Raw genomic sequence first — 21,252 nt, forward strand, 5'->3', positions numbered from 1 at the left:
GTGATAATGCAGAGCCGCCAAAATGCACGTACCTAGAGAATCCTATCGGCAATGAACGCTTGATCTAAAGCAAAAAAATAGTATTAAAGTAAAAGGCCCATATCTCTGGAACCCTATGGCGGATTTGAAAAAACAAAAACAAAAACCAGAATACTCGGCAGCAGCGGGGTAAAATAAGAGCAAAACTTGGCCTCTCTTGACCTGGTGACCGATCCTTTTTAAAGGTAACCTGTCATGAAAAAAAGGTTATTAACCTGCAGATATGGGGTTAATCTGCAGATTAACCCCTTAATGACCGGATCATTTCCCGTTTTTGCGTTTTCGTTTTTTGCTCCCCTTCTTTCCAGAGCCAGAACTTTTTTATTTTTCGTTCAATATGGCCGTGTGAGGGCTTCTTTTTTGCGGGACGAGTTGTACTTTTAAACGCCATCACTGGTTTTACCATATTGTGTACCGGAAAACGGAAAAAAAAATTCTAAGTGCTGTGAAATTGTAAAAAAAAATGCAATTCCACAGTTTTTTTTTTTTACCACGTTCACTGTATGCTAAAACTGACCTTCTCCAGGTCATTACGAGTTCGTAGAAGCCAAATATGTATAGGTTCTTTTTTATTTAAGTGGTGAAAAAAAATTCCAAAGTTTGCTAAAGAAAAAAAAAATGGTGCCATGTTCCGAGACCCATAGTGTCTCCATTTTTCAGGATGTGGAGCCGGGTGAGGGCTTATTTTTGGTGCGCCGGGCTGACGTTTTTATTGATACCATTTTGGGGTAGATCCGATATTTTGATCGCCCGTTATTGCATTTTATTGCAATGTTGCAGCGACCAAAAAAATGTAATTTTTTCTCGTTACACCGTTTACCGATCGGATTAATTCCTTTTTTATATTGATAGATCGGGTGATTCTGAACTCCGCGATACCAAATATGTGTATGTGGGGTTTGTTTTTTATTATTTTATTTTGAATGGGGCAAAAGGAGGGTGATTTAAACTTTTATATTTTTTTAATATTTTTAAAAACATTTTTTTAACACTTTTTGCATGCTTCAATAATCTCCATAGGAGACTAGAAGCAGCAGCTGTCCGATCGCCTCTGCTACATAGAGGCGATGAGCAGATCGCCTCTATGTAGTAGAAATGCTCACTTGCTATGAGCGCTGACCACTGGGTGGCGCTCATAGCAAGCGAGACATGACAACCACAGGGGTCTGCTGCAGACCCCGGGTAGTCATGCCCATGCATCGGTGACCCGCGATCACGTGACGGGGTCACCGATGGGCGGGGCTAATGCCACGCTTTCGGCACGGCGCTGTTAAATGCTACCGTCAGAGATTATCAGCGGCATTTAACTGGTTAACAGCCGTGGGTGGATCGCGAGCCCCCGCTGAACCGGCCTTTCCGACGTGGTGCGTACTATTACTGACCACGTTGGAAAGGGGTCAATAGCGTTCTGAAGCTGCCCGGCACCCGCACTGAGAGCCCAGCTGCTGGGAGAAAATTAACTTTATTCTTCCCGCTAACCTTGGGCTTTCAGTCATAGGGGTGCGGTCGGTGCGGCTTCAGTCACTGCTCAGTGCATAGTGAGCGGTGACTATAAAAAATGCCCGACACTGACTAACAGCTTGCTCAGCATTAGGGCTCGTGCAGACAACCGTATTTTTGGTCCAAGTGTGATGCGACAAAACAACAGATCACACTTGGACCAATAATATTCTATGGGGACATGCACATGAGTCCGTCCAAGGGAAAAATCTCAGCATGCACAATTTGCATCCAATATTCAGTTTGCACTCAGCCATGCAAGTCAATGAGTTGAGGTAAAAATCAGACCGCACTTGGATGACATCTGAGTGTGGTCCAATTTTCACAGACTGGCAGAATAGAGAAGATGGAGAAACTTGTTTTTTTCCATCTTATCTGAGAAAATCGGCTCAAACTAAGTTTGATTAGAGTGCAATTAGCATAATCAGACCGATTTTCAAGGATGAGAGAAAATACGGTTGTGTGACCCTAGCTTTCAAGCCCGCTGTCAGTCAGGGCCGGGGGCATGGTTATAGCTGCCGCTCACTATGCACTGAGCAGTGACTGAAGCCGCGCCTGCACACCCCTATGACTGAAAGCCCGAGGCTGCCAGGAGGAATAAAGTTCCAGGTAGTGGCGTCCTCTGTGTGGGCACAGGGCAGCTTCAGAACGCTATTAATCTGCAAATTAACCCCATACCTACAAGTTAATAGTGTTTTCTTTTACATGACAGGTTCCCTTTAACCCCTTTACGACATATGGCGTATTAGTACGTATCTGTGCCCTGGGCCTTATGGACCAGATATGTATTAATACGCCCTGGCGATTTCGCCCGCACACAGGCTGTGCGGGCGCGATCGCCACCGGGTGTCAGCTGATTGTCACAGCTGACACCCGGGGCTATGTGCAGGGAGCGGTCCCGCACCGCTCCCGGCACATTAACCCCCGCAATGCTGCGATAGAAGTCGATCGCAGTCGATCGCAGCATTGCGGTGGCTAAGGGGAGGTGATCGGTGTACTCACCTCCTCTTCCGGCCTCCAGCGCTGTCTGCCGCGGCTTCCTGGATGTTGCCATGATGACCCGATGTCGTCATGACAACATTCGGGTCACCAGACAGCAGGAAGATTTTTTGGACATGCACAGTGCATTTCCAAACTATCTTCTCCCTGTCCAGCGCTGACAGCCTGCACGGCACAGGGATGGTGCTCCATTCCTGTGCCATGCAGGCGATCAGAGAAAAAAAAGTGAAAGTCCCATAGTGGGACAAAGTAAAAAAGTGAAAAAACTGTCATAAAGTGAAAAAAAAAAAAAAATATGTAAAAATGTAAAAATATTTAAAAAAAAATTAAAAAAATAATCCACCAAAAATAAAAATATAATGTACCCATCAATAAATATTATTATGAAAAAAAAACAAAAAAACAATAAAAGTACACATATTTGGTATCGCCGCGTCCGGAACGACCTGACCTATAAAACTGTCCCACTAGTTAACCCCTTCAGTGAACACGGCAAAAAAAAAAAACGAAGCAAAAAACAATGCTTTATCACCATACCGCCAAACAAAAAATGGAATAACACATGATCAAAAAGATGAATATAAATAAAAATGGTACCGCTGAAAACGTCATCTTGTCCCGCAAAAAAACAAGCTGCCATACAGCTCCATCAGCCGAAAAATAAAAAAGTTATAGCTCTCAGAATAAAGCGATGCTAAAAAATAATTTTTTCTATAAAATTGCTTTTATTATGTAAAAGTGCAAAACATAGAAAAACTATATAAATGTGGTACCGCTGTAAACGTACTGACCCGAAGAATAAAGCTGCCTTATCAATTTTACCACACGCGGAACAGTATAAAAAAAAAAAAAAAAAACAATTCCTGAATTGTTGGTTTTTGTTTATTCTGCCTCCCAAAAATCTGAATAGAAAGCGATCAAAAAATGTCACGTGCCTGAAAATAGCACCAATAAAAATGTCAACTCATCCCGCAAAAACAAGCTGTCACATGATTCTGTCTGCCAAAATCTGGAAAAATTATAGCTCTCAAAATATGGCGATGCAAAAACTAGATTTTACAAAAAATGCGTCTTTTAGTGCGTGACAGCTGTCAGTCATAAAAACCCCATATGATTCTGGTATCGCTGTAGTCTCACCGACCCGAAGAATAAAGTCGTCTAATCACTTATACCGCACGAGGAACGGCGTAAAAAATAAACTCTCGGGTTAGGGTTGTGCTAGGGTTAGGGTTGGGCTAGGGTTAGGGCTGGGGTTGGGATTTGAGCCGATTTTCCATTCAATTTGTTAGCGGACACCATGTTGCGTTTGGAGAGCCCCTGTGTGCCTAAACATTGGAGCTCCCCCACAAGTGACCCCATTTTGTAAACTAGACCCCCCAAGGCACCTATCTAGATGCATAGAGAGCACTTGGAACCCCCAGGTGCTTCAAAAATTGATTCGTAAAAATGAAAATGTGGAAAAAAAATACTTTTTCATTTTTACGAATCAATTTGTGAAGCACCTAGGGGTTCCAAGAGCTTACTATGCATCTAGATAGGTGCCTTGGGGGGTTTAGTTTCCAAAATGGGGTCACTTGTGGGGGGTTTCCACTGTTTAGGCAAATCAGGGGCTCTCATAACGCAACATGGCATCCGCTAATTATTCAAGCAAATTTTACAATCAAAAAGTCAAATGGCGCTCCTTCCCTTCCGAGCGCCCAAACAGTGGTTTTTCCCCACATATGGGGTATCTGCGTGCCCAGGGGAAATTGCACAACAAATTTTGGGGTCCATTTTTTCTTGTTACCCTTGCGAAAATAAAAAAAAATGGGTCTAAAGTAACATTTTTGTGAAAAAAGTTAAATGTTAATTTTTTTCTTCCACATTCCAAAAATTCCTGTGAAGCACCTGAAGGGTTAATAAAGTTCTTGAATGTGGTTTTGAGCACCTTGAGGGTGCAGTTTTTAGAATGGTGTCACTTTTGGGTATTTTCTGTCATAAAGACCTCTCAAAGTGACTTCAAATGTGATGTGGTCCCTAAAAAAATGGTTTAGTAAATTTTGTTGGAAAAATGAGAAATCGCTGGTCAACTTTTAACCCTTATAGCTCCCTAACAAAAAAAAATTTTGGTTCCAAAATTGTGCTGATATAAAGTAAACATGTGGGAAATGTTATTTATTAAGTATTTTGTGTGACATATCTCTCTGATTTAAGGGCATAAAAATTCAAATTTTGAAAATTGCAAAATTTTCAAAATTTTCGCCAAATTTCCATTTTTTTCACAAATAAACGCAAGTGATATCGAAGAAATTTTACCACAATCATGAAGTACAATATGTCACGAAAAAACATTCTCAGAATCAGGGGGATCCGTTGAAGCGTTCCAGAGTAATTACCTCATAAAGTGACAGTGGTCAGAATTGTAAAAATTGGCCTGGTCATTAACGTGCAAACCACCCTCGGGGGTAAAGGGGTTAAAGACCCGCTCTCATGTTTGGTGTAAGTCAATGTGAACAGCAAGTTATCATCTATCCAACGGACCAGCCCTTTTACAAGTGATACGACAAACAGATATAGTGTCACTCCAGCATGTTATTTTGCATCTGCAGCATCACAATGGGAATGGTACATGGGAAGAACTTGTTTCTCTAGCGACGCAGCAGTAATTATCAAATATGTATTGTGGGTTTTTTATTAAATTAATCTTTAAAGGGAACCAGTCACATTGTACATGCAGTCCGATCTGTAGACAGCATGTTATAGAGGAGAATCTGAGCAGGATGATATACAGGTTTGTATGGAAAAGATTCAATATAACTTGGATTTTATTCGCTGAAATCCCTGGTGTTTGTATGTATAAGAGTCCAGTGGACAGTCCTACTAGTGACTGACAGCTATCTCTACATGCAGTCATACATTAGAGACTGTCAGTCACTGGATAGGACCGCCCACTGGACTCATATGCATACAAACACCAGGGGATTTAACTGAAAGTTTTCCAACAAAAATGTCTATCAATCTGCTCAGCTCCTCCAGGGCTATGACACCCCGCCCGCTGATCAGATACCATTTCCTACATTCTTTTGCACATTTTTAATGAGATAAAGATCTATAACTCATACTTGTCGCCGTATCCGGCTCTGACAATACCATTCATCTACCCTACATTTTATGGGGTAGCCAGCCTCGGCTTATAGGGGAGCTCCGCAGACCCGCTGTGTGCATGGGGCCGCAGCACATGCATGAGTATTGTTCTATTGGCCTGTTTTCTTCCTAGAAGGTATTGCAGGGTTGTTCTATACTACAGTCATGGCCAAAAGTATTGAGAATGAGACAAATAGTAATTTTTCCAAAGTTTACTGCTTCATTTTTTGTAATGGCAATTTGCATATACTCCTGAATGTCAAAGAGTGATCAGCTTAACAGCAATTACTGTACTTGCAAAGTCAATATTTGCCCAGAAAATGAACTTTAACCCCCAAAACACATTTCAACATCATTGCAGTCCTGCCTTAAAAGGAGCAGCTAACATCGTTTTAGTGATTGATCCATTAACACAGGTGTGGGTGTTGATGAGGACAGGGCTGGCGATCAATCAGTCATGATTAAGTAAGAATGACATCACTGGACACTTTAAAAGGAGGCTGGTTCTTGGTATCATTGTTTCTCTTCAGTTAACCATGGTTATCTCTAAAGAAACACGTGCAGCCATCATTGCATTGCACAAAAATGGCCTAACAGAGAAGAGTATCGCAGCTACAAAGATTGAACCTCAGTCAACAATCTATCGCATCATCAAGAACTTCAAGGAGAGAGCTTCCATTGTTGTCAAAAAGGCTCCAGGGCGCCCAAGAAAGACCAGCAAGCGCCAGGACCGTATCTTAAAACTGTTTCAGCTGCGGGATCGGACTACCAGCGGTGCCGAGCTTGCTCAGGAATGGCAGCAGGCTGGTGTGAGTGCTTCTGCACGCACTGTGAGGCAGAGACTCTTTGAGCAAGGGCTGGTTTCAAGGAGGGCAGCAAAGAAGCCACTTCTCTCCAGAAAAAACATCAGGGACCGACTGATATTCTGCAAAAGGTACAGGGAGTGGACTGCTGAGGACTGGGGCAAAGTCATTTTCTCTGATGAATCCCCTTTTCGATTGTTTGGGACATCTGGAAAACAGCTTATTCGGAGAAGAAGAGGTGAGCGCTACCACCAGTCTTGTCTCATGCCAACTGTAAAGCATCCTGAAACCATTCATGTGTGGGGTTGCTTCTCAGCCAAGGGAATCGGCTCACTCACAGTCTTGCCTAAAAACACAGCCATGAATAAAGAATGGCACCAGAATGTCCTCCAAGAGCAACTTCTCCCAATCGTCCAAGAGCAGTTTGGCGCCCAACAATGCCTTTTCCAGCATGATGGAGCACCTTGCCATAAAGCAAAGGTGATAACTAAATGGCTCATGGAACAAAACATAGAGATTTTGGGTCCATGGCCTGGAATCTCCCCAGATCTTAATCCCATTGAGAACTTGTGGTCAATCATCAAGAGACGGGTGGACAAACAAAAACCAACAAATTCTGGCAAAATGCAAGCATTGATTATGCAAGAATGGACTGCTATCAGTCAGAATTTGGTCCAAAAGTTGATTGAGAGCATGCCAGGGAGAATTACAGAGGTCTTGAAGAAGAAGGGGCAACACTGCAAATATTGACTTGCTGCATTAACTCATTCTAACTGTCAGTATAACCTATTGGTACTCATAATATGATTGCAATTATATTTCTGTATGTGATATAAACATCAGACAAACACTAATAAAAACCAGAGGCCAGCAGATCATGTGAAAATATAATTTTGGTGTCATTCTCAAAACTTTTGGCCATGACTGTACACTGACTGCTTCCATGGGAAACCACATTGCACTGTCCCAGAATATCCAGAGCACCTCCTAATCTCCATAAAGAGCAGGTGAAATCACCTCACAAATCTACTCTGCTCTGCCCATTCGGATAATAGAATTCCCCATAGCTATTCATTATATGCAGAAGATGGGGTAACACTGATGGTGTGAGCTTCATGTCGCCACACGTCATATGTCAGGGCGCACTAAACTACACTTCCCACAATTCACCGCTCCCGGCGAGCACTTCCTGGTCAGACATGTCGGGCTGGTGTATCACCTACTGAAGAGACAGGCTCAGGACCTCAGCCGCCGCCGCCGTGTGAGGTGAGCCCGAGAAGAGAAAATAGTGCCGCGGAGTGTGCTGTGATGCTGCTTGTTACTGCGGCATACTGCTGCTTTGTGTGCAGGCGCCGGCCGCCGGGGGACTATAAGTCCCAGCTCGGGTTGTCCTGCCTTTGTTGTAGGCAATGTAAAAACAATGTTACAGAAGTGATAATGTAGGAGGCCACAGATGCATGGTGCAAAACTAACCGCACCCTTTCAGTGCACATTTGTGGATGTGGGACATAGATGTGGCGCTGTCTTCAGTCTCTGGCTTCATGGGTGGTCCCTAGTCAGGATTATACTAGGTGTGGTCCTGGGCAAAATGGAAAGTAGGCTCCTAAATCAGGACTACTGTTCCATGCAATGGTGGTCAGAAGGCGGTGTGCACAGTGCTGCCCCCTGGTGTTCAGCGCTTCATTAGGGTCCTAAAAGATTAGGAGCTCAAGCCCCTCTGTGCAGAGACTAACCTTACCAAAAATGGCCCTGTGCAAGACCCAAATAATGCTGCCTCACCATGCCCACATATTGCCACCACATAGTAACTGAGTACTACCTTTTCCTAACCTACACCAATTCCCCCTAATTCTGTGTCTGTTACTGCCCCATTTAGCCCTATTATTGCACCTGCTGTGTTGCACAATTGTCCCCACATTCCGTGTTCCTTGCTGTGCCATAGGTTTGACCATATCAGCATTTTATCTGGTGCTCCCTGGGGCTAGCCCTACCCCTAGTAGAAGATTGAAGGCTCTGCGCAAGTATAGTAAAATAAAGATAGAATTACAAAGGAAATGGATTTTCGCTTTATTTTCTCTCATTGATGATACAAGTATAGTAAGGCATGTTGAAAAGTGTTGTCGAGTTAATTTGTAGTTACATGTGAGGTATTGTGTTATTATATTTTGTTGATTACACAATGAGTTAATGCAGTTATCATTATGTTACAGGATCAATATCCCAGTTGTTTTCTATCCATTATTCGTTGGACACCCCACCACAAAGCTGGATAGCCCTACAGAGGAGACATGCAACATGGATACCTCCGAGCCTGCAGAAGATGGCGAAAGAACGCTAGAACAGAGGCCTCATACACGTTCCAACCCGGAGGGTGCTGAAGACAGGGTAGTGCCACCACAGCCTATAGTGGGCAGCCGAAGTGAAGGAGAGGGTGAAGCAGCACAGGCAGAAGAGTCTTCCCAACCAGTCACTGCTCCCCCGACTTGTGTCCTTCCTTCCCCTGTGGAATTCCAAGTTAAAACGCCAAGGGTAAATTGCCCAGAAAAGGTGGTGCGTATTATATACAAAAAATAGGTCCCATATTTATTAGGATGTGAAATTCCAGTGGGTCATATTAAAAAAACAATAAAGATATCAATGAATTGTTGCAGGCTTTTTTTAATGATTATCTGTCTCAGGTTTCTGCTAAGTAATCAGACAGCAGCATGATGGAAGGACAGCGAACCTGATTCTAGAGATGTCACCGGGATGTGTATTCTTGTTTCAATAAAATCAGTGTTTTATCAGCAGGAGATTATTACTAGAGAACTATATGTGCCATGTAGTCCTCCTGCTCTGCAAACCAGCCCCCACCACTGATTGGCAGCTTTCGACCAATGCACAATGTACACAGAAAGCTGCTAATCAGTGGTGTGGTGGTGGTGGTGGGGGGGGGGGGGGGGGTTACACAAAGCTCAGCAGTCTGAGAAGTGCTAGATCTGCAGCAGAGAAAACAGTGATTGTATCAAAACTTCAGCAAAAGGAAAAGTAAGTGTTGGAATCTATGCCTACATTATACTGCTCTCGGACTACATAGCAAAAAGCCTGGTGATGGATTCCCTTTATTGATCACGTACATATGGGGGTTGTATTTCTGACTCTATATGTTGCCAATATTTCCACCCCAGCTGCTACAGAACATTTTGTAAAAATAAAGGGGAACATGTGTATTGCTTTTATGGGGCGCCCCTTATTCTTCTCAAGAAGGTTTACTGGCAGTTGTAAGGTTCGGTAAGACCAGGGAGCTTCATGTCTATTACCAGTAGCGTTCATGTGTTCAGGGAAGTGTGGTGGAGAATTTGCTGATATGCTTCACTTTCTCACTTTGTCCATTTCAAGATGGTATGTCATCCTACAGGAAACTATCAGTATTTTTATCTCCTTCAGATAATTTGCCTGGATTTGTCAGAAGAAATGTCCTCTCAGAAACTAGAATCGTTCAATGGGTAGGTATTCTGTGGAAAAGCACACACCATATACAGTACAAACCAAAAGTTTGGACACACCTTCTCATTTAAAGATTTTTCTGTATTTTCTTGACTATGGAAATTGTACATTCACACTGAAGGCATCAAAACTATGAATTAACACATGTGGAATTATATGCTTAACAAAAAAGTGTGAAACACCTGAAAATATGTCTTATATTCTAGGTTCTTCAAAGTAGCCACCTTTTGCTTTGATGACTGCTTTGCACACTCTTGGCATTCTCTTGATGAGCTTCAAGAGGTAGTCACCGGAAATGGTCTTCCAACAATCTTGAAGGAGTTCCCAGAGATGCTTAGCACTTGTTGGCCCTTTTGCCTTCACTCTGCTTTCCAGCTCACGCCAAACCCTCTCGATTGGGTTCAGGTCTGGTGACTGTGGAGGCCAGGTCATCTGGTGTAGCACCCCATCACTCTCCTTCTTGGCCAAATAGCCCTTACACAGCCTGGAGGTGTGTTTGGGGTCATTGTCCTGTTGAAAAATAAATGATGGTCCAACTAAACGCAAACCGGATGGAATAGCATGCCGCTGCAAGATGCTGTGGTAGCCATGCTGGTTCAGTATGCCTTCAATTTTGAATAAATCCCCAACAGTGTCCCCAGCAAAGCACCCCTACACCATAACACCTCCTCCTCCATGCTTCACGGTGGGAACCAGGCATGTAGAGTCCATCCGTTCACCTTTTCTGCGTCGCACAAAGACGCGGTGGTTGGAACCAAAGATCTCAAATTTGGACTCATCAGACCATAGCACAGATTTCCACTGGTCTAATGTCCATTCCTTGTGTTCTTTAGCCCAAACAAGTCTCTTCTGCTAGTTGCCTGTCCTTAGCAGTGGTTTCCTAGCAGCTATTTTACCATGAAGGCCTGCTGCACAAAGTCTCCTCTTAACAGTTGTTGAAGAGATGTGTCTGCTGCTAGAACTCTGTGTGGCATTGACCTGGTCTCTAATCTGAGCTGCTGTTAACCTGCGATTTCTGAGGCTGGTGACTCGGATAAACTTATCCTCAGAAGCAGAGGTGACTCTTGGTCTTCCTTTCCTGGGGCGCTCCTCATGTGAGCCAGTTTCTTTGTAGCACTTGATGGTTTTTGCAACTGCACTTGGGGACACTTTCAAAGTTTTCCCAATTTTTCAGACTGACTGACCTTCATTTCTTAAAGTAATGATGGCCACTTGTTTTTCTTTACTTAGCTGCTTTTTTCTTGCCATAATACAAATTCTAACAGTCTATTCAGTAGGACTATCAGCTGTGTATCCACCAAACTTCTGCACAACACAACTGATGGTCCTAACCCCATTTATAAGGCAAGAAATCTCACTTATTAAACCTGACAGGGCACACCTGTGAAGTGAAAACCATTTCCGGTGACTACCGCCTGAAGCTCATCAAGAGAATGCCAAGAGTGTGCAAAGCAGTCATCAAAGCAAAAGGTGGCTACTTTGAAGGACCTAGAATATAAGACATATTTTCAGTTGTTTCACACTTTTTTTGTTAAGTATATAATTCCACATGTGTTAATTCATAGTTTTGATGCCTTCAGTGTTAATGTACAATTTTCATAGTCCTGAAAATACAGAAAAAATTCTTTAAATGAGAAGGTGTGTCCAAACTTTTGGTCTGTACTGTAGATATGAGCTCAATGCTGAAATTTGTGTTTTTTGTTTTCTTTTCTTTGCATGTGTTTTTGTGTCTGTTAATTAAAGACTTTTACATATTTAGTAGCTAGAAATAAAATCATACTGTATTTCTTTTCCCTAGATCAAAAACCAATGCCCTAAATTCTTCTCAGAAAATGATAGAGATGTTTGTACGCACCAAGCACAAGATCGACAAGAGACATGAGTTTGCTCTTGTGGTTGCAAATAATGAAGCTATGTGGGTAAGTCAGAGCAACTAAGACTAAGGGTTTGATTTATTACGACTGGCGTTGTGTACACTAGTCTTAATATGATGGAAGTGCAGGAGTAAGATGCACCTAATTCATTAAGTGGCCTTGTAATGAATTAAATATATCACTGGTGTGCGCCTCACCAGAAATGCAACTCCAGTTCAGGACTGGAGTAACATTTCTGGTGTAAGTTGCACTACAACTTTTGATGAATTTATTGGGTGGGCTTTGCCATACCCCTTAGCTCTCACCTTTTTTGCAGAGCTAGGCAAAACTAGCGTGAAAACGACAAGTCTCAAATTTGCGCAACACAAAATTTGCAACATTTGAAGGTTGGTTTTTGTTTGTTTTTTTATAGCAGTGTGTTCTGGCTAAAAACCCTTCATGAATCGGGCAAAAGGTTTTATTAATAGAAAAAAAAATGTAATTGTCCAAGTCTTTAATTTGCTCTTGGTCAGACTGTTTTTAAAAAAAAATGTGGAATTATGGAAATCAAAGGATGGATAGACATGTTAATGATATGCAAATAGTGGAAAAATGGAAACAATAATTGAAAGAGTATAGGTACCACTTGCAGAGACACATGCACTCTACACGCGTTGGCTGCTACCAGTGAGGTTATTAATGGATGTCTGAGGATTATTCTGCCATGCTTAATGTTCTTGCACACTCACATCATCAAGATCTGCTGCTGGCAGCTCCTTTGGCAATTACCAACCAATGTCCTAGATCTGCTCGATGAGAGACAAGTCTGGAGTCGTTGCAGGCCATGGTTGCATGTTTAGGCCATTCAAGCTGATCACAGTAGTACAAGCAACATGCGGCATGGTGAACTAGTGTTGAAAAATAGATCCTGGGACAGTTTGGCAAAATTGCCATACCACTTGTTCCCTGACTAAATCAATGTAAACCCGAGCTGTTGGTGTACCTGAAATGAAGACTAGTAGGGTCCTGCTACTGCACATTATGCCACTCCACACCATAATCCTGGGCTAAGCGTTGTGATGTTCCCTTATAAAGGGCTATTCATTGCACCCATGTGATCTCCAGCTATCAAGACAAAGCGGGACTCTTTCAAAAAAGGATAGACCTCCATTGCTGTCTTTTTCTACACCATGATGGGCCCTGAGGTCAATGGAACAGCTATAGCTGGATATCTGGCTTGCAGCCCAATGTCATGCAGGTGCCTTCTGATGGTTTGTTTAGACACTGTTTGACACCTTAGGCTTTGTAGGTGATGTCACACTTCACTTGCAGTACTACCTTTTCTCCAAAGTGTCCTAGGATCCATTTTCATCACGAAAATGCCAGGCTGCATGTTGAGCAGCCTCTGTGCCATTTCTATGACCGTAAATATAGTGGCATCCGTTAAAGGGACACGGCGTGAAAAGCTTTTGAAAGCTGCCATTTCCGGTAAATGGATATCATTATAGCCTCTGGGTGATGTATGCCTCTGTCACAGCCTTACTTTAATGTATAGATCAGGAGCCTTTCCCAGTGTGTACATTTTACAGAGGTCATAAGCGCAATTTGAAAAATGTTTTTGTACAGCAAAGAAGCACTAACGTTCCTTTACCTCGTACCAAAAATATTTTTTTGTGAAATGTGAGTATATAATTTTTTCTTAGATTTAGCATTCGGTTTTATTAGTTTCTACTTCTAAACCTTTTCTAAACTTTAATATCTTTAAGCTGTCAGGATTTACATCCGATCCCCGGGAAGTCTGTAGCTGCCTTTATGATCTGGAGACCAACGTCTGTGAATCTTTCAGTATCCTTTCCATTTTCATGAATGACTTAATGGTTAATGCAGATACTCTAAAGAAGCACCTTTTAAATGGAACTAGTCATCAGAAAATACTGTATTTACCTGCATTTATAGTGCTTTTTTGCAGGTAGATTTCAATTATATGCGGTGGTCTAATTATATATTTGGCTTAATAAGAAAAGAAGTTTACCTCTTGCTTCCAGCCAACTGGGCGGAACCTGGTGCTGTGAACAGTCAGAGCTCTGTAGGCAGTGCCAGTGATGCAACCACACCCAATGATCCTTGACTGACATCCTGCTGTGCACACACACTTCAAAGCAGGATGTCAATTAAGGATTAGTGGGCATGATTACAGCCCTATGTAGAGAGCAGTAATCGCTCACTGCCACTGGCTCAACCCCGATGATACCAGCCAAATGCTAAGCGGAGAATAAGGCTTCGTTTTCTCCCAAACATCCAATACGATTGCTGCATGTGTTTTGAAATTGTATTTACCTGCAATAGCACTAAGGTCTCCTCCTCACTCTCCATATACTTTAGATGACTGTCAGCTGAACAATGGCCGTCAACTGTGTCACTTGACTCTTCCATAACACAGGAGTGCTCGCTCTGAACTGCTGCCAGACTTTTTTGCCAGCTGCTTATCTCTAAAGAATAAAAGGATCAGCAGTCAAAAATTGGACTTTCCCCATGTTTATCACTATTGGGGTTCCCCATACACATTAGACTGCTGGGCAAGTCCGTGGATATGTGTCCTCGTCTGACGTTTTTCTAATGTGTATGGGACCGCTTAGAGGGAACCTGTCATGTCTTATCTACTATGTACACTGCCCCCATTGCGTTGTTAGTGATGCAATGTGCATCACTAACACTCTTTTTTCATTAAATTTGGTGCAAATATAATGAGTATATAACATTTTATATACTTATAATAATACCTGCTCGTTCAGTCAGGAGCCGCCCACGGATTTGAATTTTGCTCCCGGCAAGCGCTGAAGTCAGTGCGAGGTGCTTGCACAGTATTAGATGGCCAGGCAGTAAAGCTTGCAGCGTGCGTAGTGAGACTGTGTAGTTCCCAGCTTCACTGCACATGCACTGTGACGAACGGCTCCGGCCGCACACAGTGAAGCTGGGAACTACACAATCTCACTACGCACGCGCTGGGAGCCGCTCGTCATGGCGCAGCCGGCTCCCAGCGCTGCAAGCTTTACTGCCTGGCCATCTCCTACTGTGCAAGCACCCCGCACTGACTTCAGCGCTTGCCGGGAGCAAAATTCAAATCCGTGGGCGGCGCTGACTGAATGCAAGGATCACACCCCTTTGACTGAACAAGCAGGTATGATTATAAGTATATAAAATGTTATATACTCATTATATTTGCGCCAAATGTAATGAAAACATGTTAGTGATGCACATTGCATCACCAACGACGCTATGGGGCAGTTTACATAGCAGATAAGACATGACAGGTTCCCTTTAAGCTGAAAGTAAATGCTGTTAGTTTTCTGATAACAGGTTCCCTTTAGAAAAAACTGAAGCTGTTTTCTAAATAAAGGCTCCGTCACACTTAGCGACGCTACAGCGATCCCGACAACGATACGACCTGGCAGGGATCGTTGCTGCGTCGCTATGTGGTCGCTGGTGAGATGTCAAACAGTCAGATCTTCCCAACGACGCAGCAGCGATGCAGCAACCCGTAACGACCTGTATAACGATGCACGCCTATGTGTTTCTGTGTCTGAGTCGTCAACAAGGTCGTTGGTAAGGTGTCAAACACACCGATGCATGCTACCCAGCGGGAACTCAACGATCAAAGAAATGTCCAGACCATTCCGACACGACCAGCGATCTCACAGCAGGGGCCTGGTCGCTGACAAGTGTCAAATGTAGCAAGATCGCTGCTGAGGTCGCTGTTGCGTCACAAAATTTGTGACTCAGCAGCGATCTCACTAGCGATCTCGCTTAGTGTGACGGGGGCTTTAGGGTATGTGCACATGGCATCTTTTAGACGCCGGCATACCCATCTAGTTTTTCAAATAGAAGACGTTTCAGTAAATTGCTGGTTGTGTTTTTCTTGAAGCATGTTTTTGGTATTTTTTTTTAACTGTATATATAAACTAGTAAACGGTTTCTAAACAGAATGCATCTGAAGAATGATTAGGTCATTAGGGCTTCCAAAACCTGAAGCAGTTAAAAGAAGCTTAAAAGTCTGTACATATGCACTGCAAGTCGTTTTTGTTAATTGTTTAGCATATTTTAAGAGCTATTTCAGGTGTAACCTGCCTGAAAAAGATGTGTACTCATACTCTAAAAAGGATATTCAAAAACAGTTCCAGGACTAGTGTTTCAGAAAAGGAGGGGAGGGGGGTTATCTTTTTCTGGTTTTTGTGATTTGTTCAGGGAGATGTTCCTGTGGTTGTAATTATTAGAAAAACATTTAATAAAAATAATCTGATTTAAAACTGTACCTGTTGTTGAGGACCAAACCAACCAGCCAAACTTAATTTTGCTTATTATTGTTACGATACGACTGATTTAAACATGTATTCTTACCTGTAGTGGCTAATGGAAACTATATAATTTTACTGCTTTTTACATAGTTTATATTAACAGGTTGATGTCTATTCATGTTATTCAGCCCTTGTACCTTGATTAACAGCTCTCAACACAATTTGATGCCCCCTCATAGTATGATGTCTCCACAGAGCCCCTCAAACAGTAGGATGTCCCCATAATCCCCCTACACTGTATGACATCCCCACACAGCCCCTTCATGCAGAATGATGTCCCTACATAGCCACCGCAGAAGGCAATTAAAAAAAAAAAAAAACTACTCACCTCAACCTGTTCACCCTTAGCTCCGGTTCTGTGCTGTGTACTGAGGCACAGCTGGCGCAATGTAGTGACATCATCGTGCCTGCTATGCTCTTAGATGCAAAGGCTGAATGATAGAAAAGGGAGCCGTCAGCTCCCTGTTACATTATTGTTTTTACCGGTATCTGCATCCCAAGGATAGAGATACCAGTGAAAGTGACACGCCATGCAGAGGGTCCCCTGGCTGTCCCAGGTCGCAGGCCACACCAGTACAGCCAAAGGGCTGCATATGGCCCTCGGCTGCACTTTGCCAACATCTGCCATAGAGTATACTATAAAATCCATCTACATGTGCAGCCATCACCTTTCATCAAATCTTCATGTCTGCTACTGGACAACTTCTACTACAAAATTGACGTAAAACTCTTTTTATACTATACGATCTCTAAATGTTGATCAATCTAAAATAAAAAGTCCATGGAATGTTTTGTTTTTAATTTAGAAATTCTACACTTGTGTAAGGAATTATTCAAAAAATTACATTTAGAAATTGCATCTTTGTTCACATCTGCATAACGTCTCCATCGCAGGCTCCTCCATTTTTTTTCCAAGCTGGTCTGCTTTTCCTATGAAAACAGATTCATCTGTTGGGAGGTGTCCATTGTGTGAAGTCTGTGGCAGAGCATTGTAGCTTCCGTTAGAACTAGTAGCCACAGTACAGATGTGAGCAGAGCTTAATTCCAATTGTATATACTTTTCCTTAATGCAGTTGTACAGACCTCGAAGGCCTTTTTAACTTGATGTAAGTTATTAAAATGACCCCTGAGATAAATTAACACTAATAAACCTGCAATAACCAGATTGAGGCTACACTAGTCCCTATACTCATCAGATGGTTGGCCTGTTACACTAAAATTGGCAAGTTATGCCAATATGCATATAATGTGTAAGGACAGATTAAGCAAAAGACAAATGAATTTTTTTTTTTAATCTTAGTTTAGCCTGTACTATTGTGATCTGAAGGCTCTTGGGATGGGTCTGGATTACATTTTTATGACTGTAACCTAGTTTACGTTTTAATTCAGACAACAGAGAACGGAATTCCCAGTTACAGATAATGTGCAGACTATTCCTCCTCCTTATGTCGTGCGGATAATCTTGATCTACAGCCGGCCAGCTTCTCAGCCATCACTTACTCTGACAGAGACCATGAAGGTAACCATACATGCACTAGATGAAAACTATTTTTTTTGTTGCTTATGTTCCAAGTTTTTCAGTTATAAAGCCATTAAATATAATTGTAATCTTGCATTATATCTACAGAAAATGCTGCAGTGCCCTTATTTTTTCTTTGATGTCGTTTACATCCATAATGGGTCCGATGAGGAAGATACAAGCTGGAAAGTAAGTGTGTAATCAGCACGGTGCTAATTTAGTATTTTGTTCGCAATGAACTACATGACCCTGTTTAAGGTATTTAATTTTTCACAAATTTGTAAAATCTACACATGAGAATTTGTAAGGCCATGTGCACTTGGCCATGTTTTGACTCGTATTTAAACTCCCAAGTTGTGGGTAGCTGTAATAAGGCACCCTTACACTTCTAGTGTCATTTCCTATGGAGTGTTTTCTTCCCTGTTGAATTCTATGTTAATCCATTGAAAAAATAAAATATGGAATGTTTTTATGCCAATTATTTTTTTCCTGAAAGCATTGTTCCTCATACCACTTACAATGCCCAAGGAACATGCAAAGTCCAAAACTTATATTTTAATTAGTACAAAAAGCTGACGCATAGCTAAAACATATGATGCACAACAAGAGGTGGGGAAGCAGTACAGGGAACAGTAGTTAATAGTAGCACCATGATCGGTACATTGAGTAAAATACAATCAATAACCTTATAAGCCAAAAGAAGGGGAGAAGACTGGCCTCTGTAAGGATGTCAGCCCGTGTCAAAAAACAGCCAACTTCATAGAGGTATATATTGTATACTCATGGTAAATTCATGTCTGCAGATGAAGCCTTAATGTCCACCCCCTCACCCTCCTTTTAAGACTATTTTACAGTATTTTAGCATTTTGTGGTGTCTATATTCTGTTGTGTCCTGGGAATATTGCTTTAACATGTGCCACCTACCTAAATTTTGTTGTACATCAAGTATACCCCGCCTTCATGGCAGACACATTTCTTAAGTGCAGTGTGAAGAATATTGGAATTCCTAAGTCCTAGCCATACATCGAATAGATTTCCGAAATCCCAAGGACATGGTGAATGTCCCCTTGGGTCTCGACCCAGTCTAGCACCTAGGGATAGGGAGATGCACAGCCATTTGGAAATCCATAGGACCGCTGGATTTAGTCTCCACGCGTAGCAGGGGCCTGGCTAGATCCGATGACACCAAAACCGGCTTCCTAGGATCATCCATTAAGGAGTTATGACCCATCTTAGTTCCTGGAGTTTCTAGCTGCTAGAGGCGAGGGGTGGAGATTTAGGTCCTAATAATATTGCACGCCCCAATTTTCAGTTTTTAATTTGTTAAAAAAGTTTAAGATATCCAATAAATTTCGTTCTACTTCACGATTGTGTCCCACTTGTTGTTGATTCTTCCCCAAAAAATTAGAATTTTATATCTTTATGTTTGAAGCCAGAAATGTGGCAAATGGTAGAAAAGTTCAAGGGGGGCAAATACTTTCACAATGCACTGTAAATAGATCAGGAACACAGAGAAGTATTCAAGTTGTTGACTTGGCATCCAAACTCTACAGATCTCAATCTAATTGAGCATCTCTGTTATATGCTGAAAAATAATTCTGAACCTATGGAGGCAGACTCCGCACCAACATACAGATCTGCTTTAAGACTCTTGGTGTCAGATACCACAGGAATCCTTTTAAAGGTATGTTCACACTGATGATTTTTTTCAAGAGTTTTTGGAGCAGAAACTCCATAAACCATGAGAAGCTCAAAAAACACTCATTTTGATTGTTGAGTTTGAGAGTTACAGCTCCAAAATCTGAGAAAAAAAAAGTGTGAACATACCTTAAAGAAGCTCTCCCTTTAAAGATTTTTTCATTTTAATAAATCTGTGTATACATTCATATAATGTAGTGGAAGTTTAATATACTCACCTACCGCCACCTTCTCCTGTATCCAGCACTGTACTGCTCAGTTCACCAATCTTCAGATTATACAGCTCGCTCTATACGAGAGTCGGAAGTCTCTCATAAAATTTTAGTCTGTGGATCTTTGTTCTGATACTCCATAGGCTTACATTGTAAAAGCCATTTCTGGGTCACAGAGGGCACAGTGTGACCTGAAGAGTCTGCAGATTGGTGATGCCACTGGATCCTGGAAAAGTTGGTGTTATTGGAGTTTATTAACGCGTACACACTACATAACCTACACGTGCACAGATTTATTAAAGAAGTTGTCCACTACTTTTACATTGATGCCCTATCCGGAGGATAGGGCATCAATGTATGATCGGCCGGGGTCCCGCACGTGGCACCCCCTGTCAATCAGCTGTTGTCGGTGGCGGCAGCTGCCGGCCGGAAGTACTCACCTGCGGGACTCCGCCGTCAAGTGGTAGTGGCCGCCGCGGTGTACTGCACATCCGCCTACTATTCAATTGAATTCAATTGCGGGACCCCGGACGATCATACATTGATGCCCTATCCTATGGATAGGGCATCAGTGTAAAGGTAATGGACAACCCCTTAAAAAAAATGTTCATGGGAAGTCTTCTTTAAATTACTTTTGGTGTCTATGCCTCAATGAATCAGAGCTGTTTAAGAAACAGCAGGGGAACCCACGCAATTTTACAGAAGTAGTTTTAATGTTAGTTGTTTAGTGTATATGTCCATATACTGAAAGAATTTTTAATGTATTATTTGGCCAGATGTTATTGATGTATTGCTACCCTGTAGTTTCCTAGGGCTATACATGTACAATACAAAAGTACATATTCTTATGCTGACCGCTTTCAAATTTAGTAACTTACAATGTTTATACCTAATATGTCTTATAACTTGTTAGACCTTTCTTATTTTTACTTTGAAAATATCAATGTCTCCTTTTCTTTTCTTTATTGAACAGGATGTTTTTGACTTCTTTAGCATTTTGGATACTAAAGGCACAAGTTATAAATATGAGGTGTCAATATCAGGACCTGCTCTGGAACTTCACAACTGTATGGCCAGACTGCTAGCCCACCCTCTTCAGCGCCCATTTCAGAGTCATGCTTCTTACAGCCTTCTAGATGATGAAGAGGAGTCTGCAGAGAGTGATCTTTCAGTCTAAAACAAACTGATTTAAATCATTTTAGTGGTAACATTAAAATAACACATTTTTATATAAACTACATAGTGATACATCAGTCTTGCACTAGATTTAATTGTTGCTGACTTATTTCATTTTATTAATATTTGTTTGCTTGTTTTCTAAACATAACTTTGCGAAGAAAACAAAATCAAACTTCTTTTTAAACCGCTTTCTCTGAGTTAAATAATATTTTTATAGCTGTTTTTTATGAATGTGGCTTTACTAAGAATGTGTGTGTGTGTGTGTGTGTGGGTGGTAAGGGGGGGGGGGGTATTTAAAATATCTTACTAAAAGACATACCTGACCATAGACATTCTCCTAGCTTTAGACTATAGGAAATATGTAAAAAAGTATTTCATACTATCTAAAACATACAGGTGCATCTCACAAAATTAGAATATCGTCAATATGTTAATTCATTTATTTCAGTTCTTCAATCCAAAAACTGAAACTCATGTATTATATAGTCA

General features: G+C 41.8%; 1 protein-coding gene across 2 annotated transcripts; it reads left to right on the forward strand.

The window, feature by feature from the left end:
- The first annotated feature begins 7,581 nt into the window (after positions 1-7,581).
- On the forward strand, positions 7,582-20,951 carry BABAM1 (BRISC and BRCA1 A complex member 1). 2 transcript variants are annotated; one of them, XM_073659619.1, is made up of 9 exons: positions 7,582-7,730; positions 8,675-9,014; positions 9,891-9,949; positions 11,749-11,869; positions 13,570-13,648; positions 17,237-17,261; positions 17,545-17,674; positions 17,783-17,863; positions 20,558-20,951. In XM_073659619.1, exons 1-9 carry the CDS (start codon positions 7,597-7,599, stop codon positions 20,759-20,761), a joined length of 1,173 nt encoding a protein of 390 aa, XP_073515720.1. In that variant the 5' UTR covers positions 7,582-7,596; the 3' UTR covers positions 20,762-20,951. The 2 variants fall into 2 exon arrangements, with proteins under 2 accessions (XP_073515720.1, XP_073515735.1); XM_073659634.1 differs by having other exon boundaries at positions 8,675-8,993.
- The last annotated feature ends 301 nt before the right edge of the window (positions 20,952-21,252 follow it).

The sequence above is a fragment of the Phyllobates terribilis genome, unplaced genomic scaffold (assembly GCF_046119375.1).
Source record: "Phyllobates terribilis strain yellow unplaced genomic scaffold, ASM4611937v1 Scaffold_1__5_contigs__length_1240528914, whole genome shotgun sequence".
NCBI lineage: Eukaryota > Metazoa > Chordata > Amphibia > Anura > Dendrobatidae > Phyllobates > Phyllobates terribilis.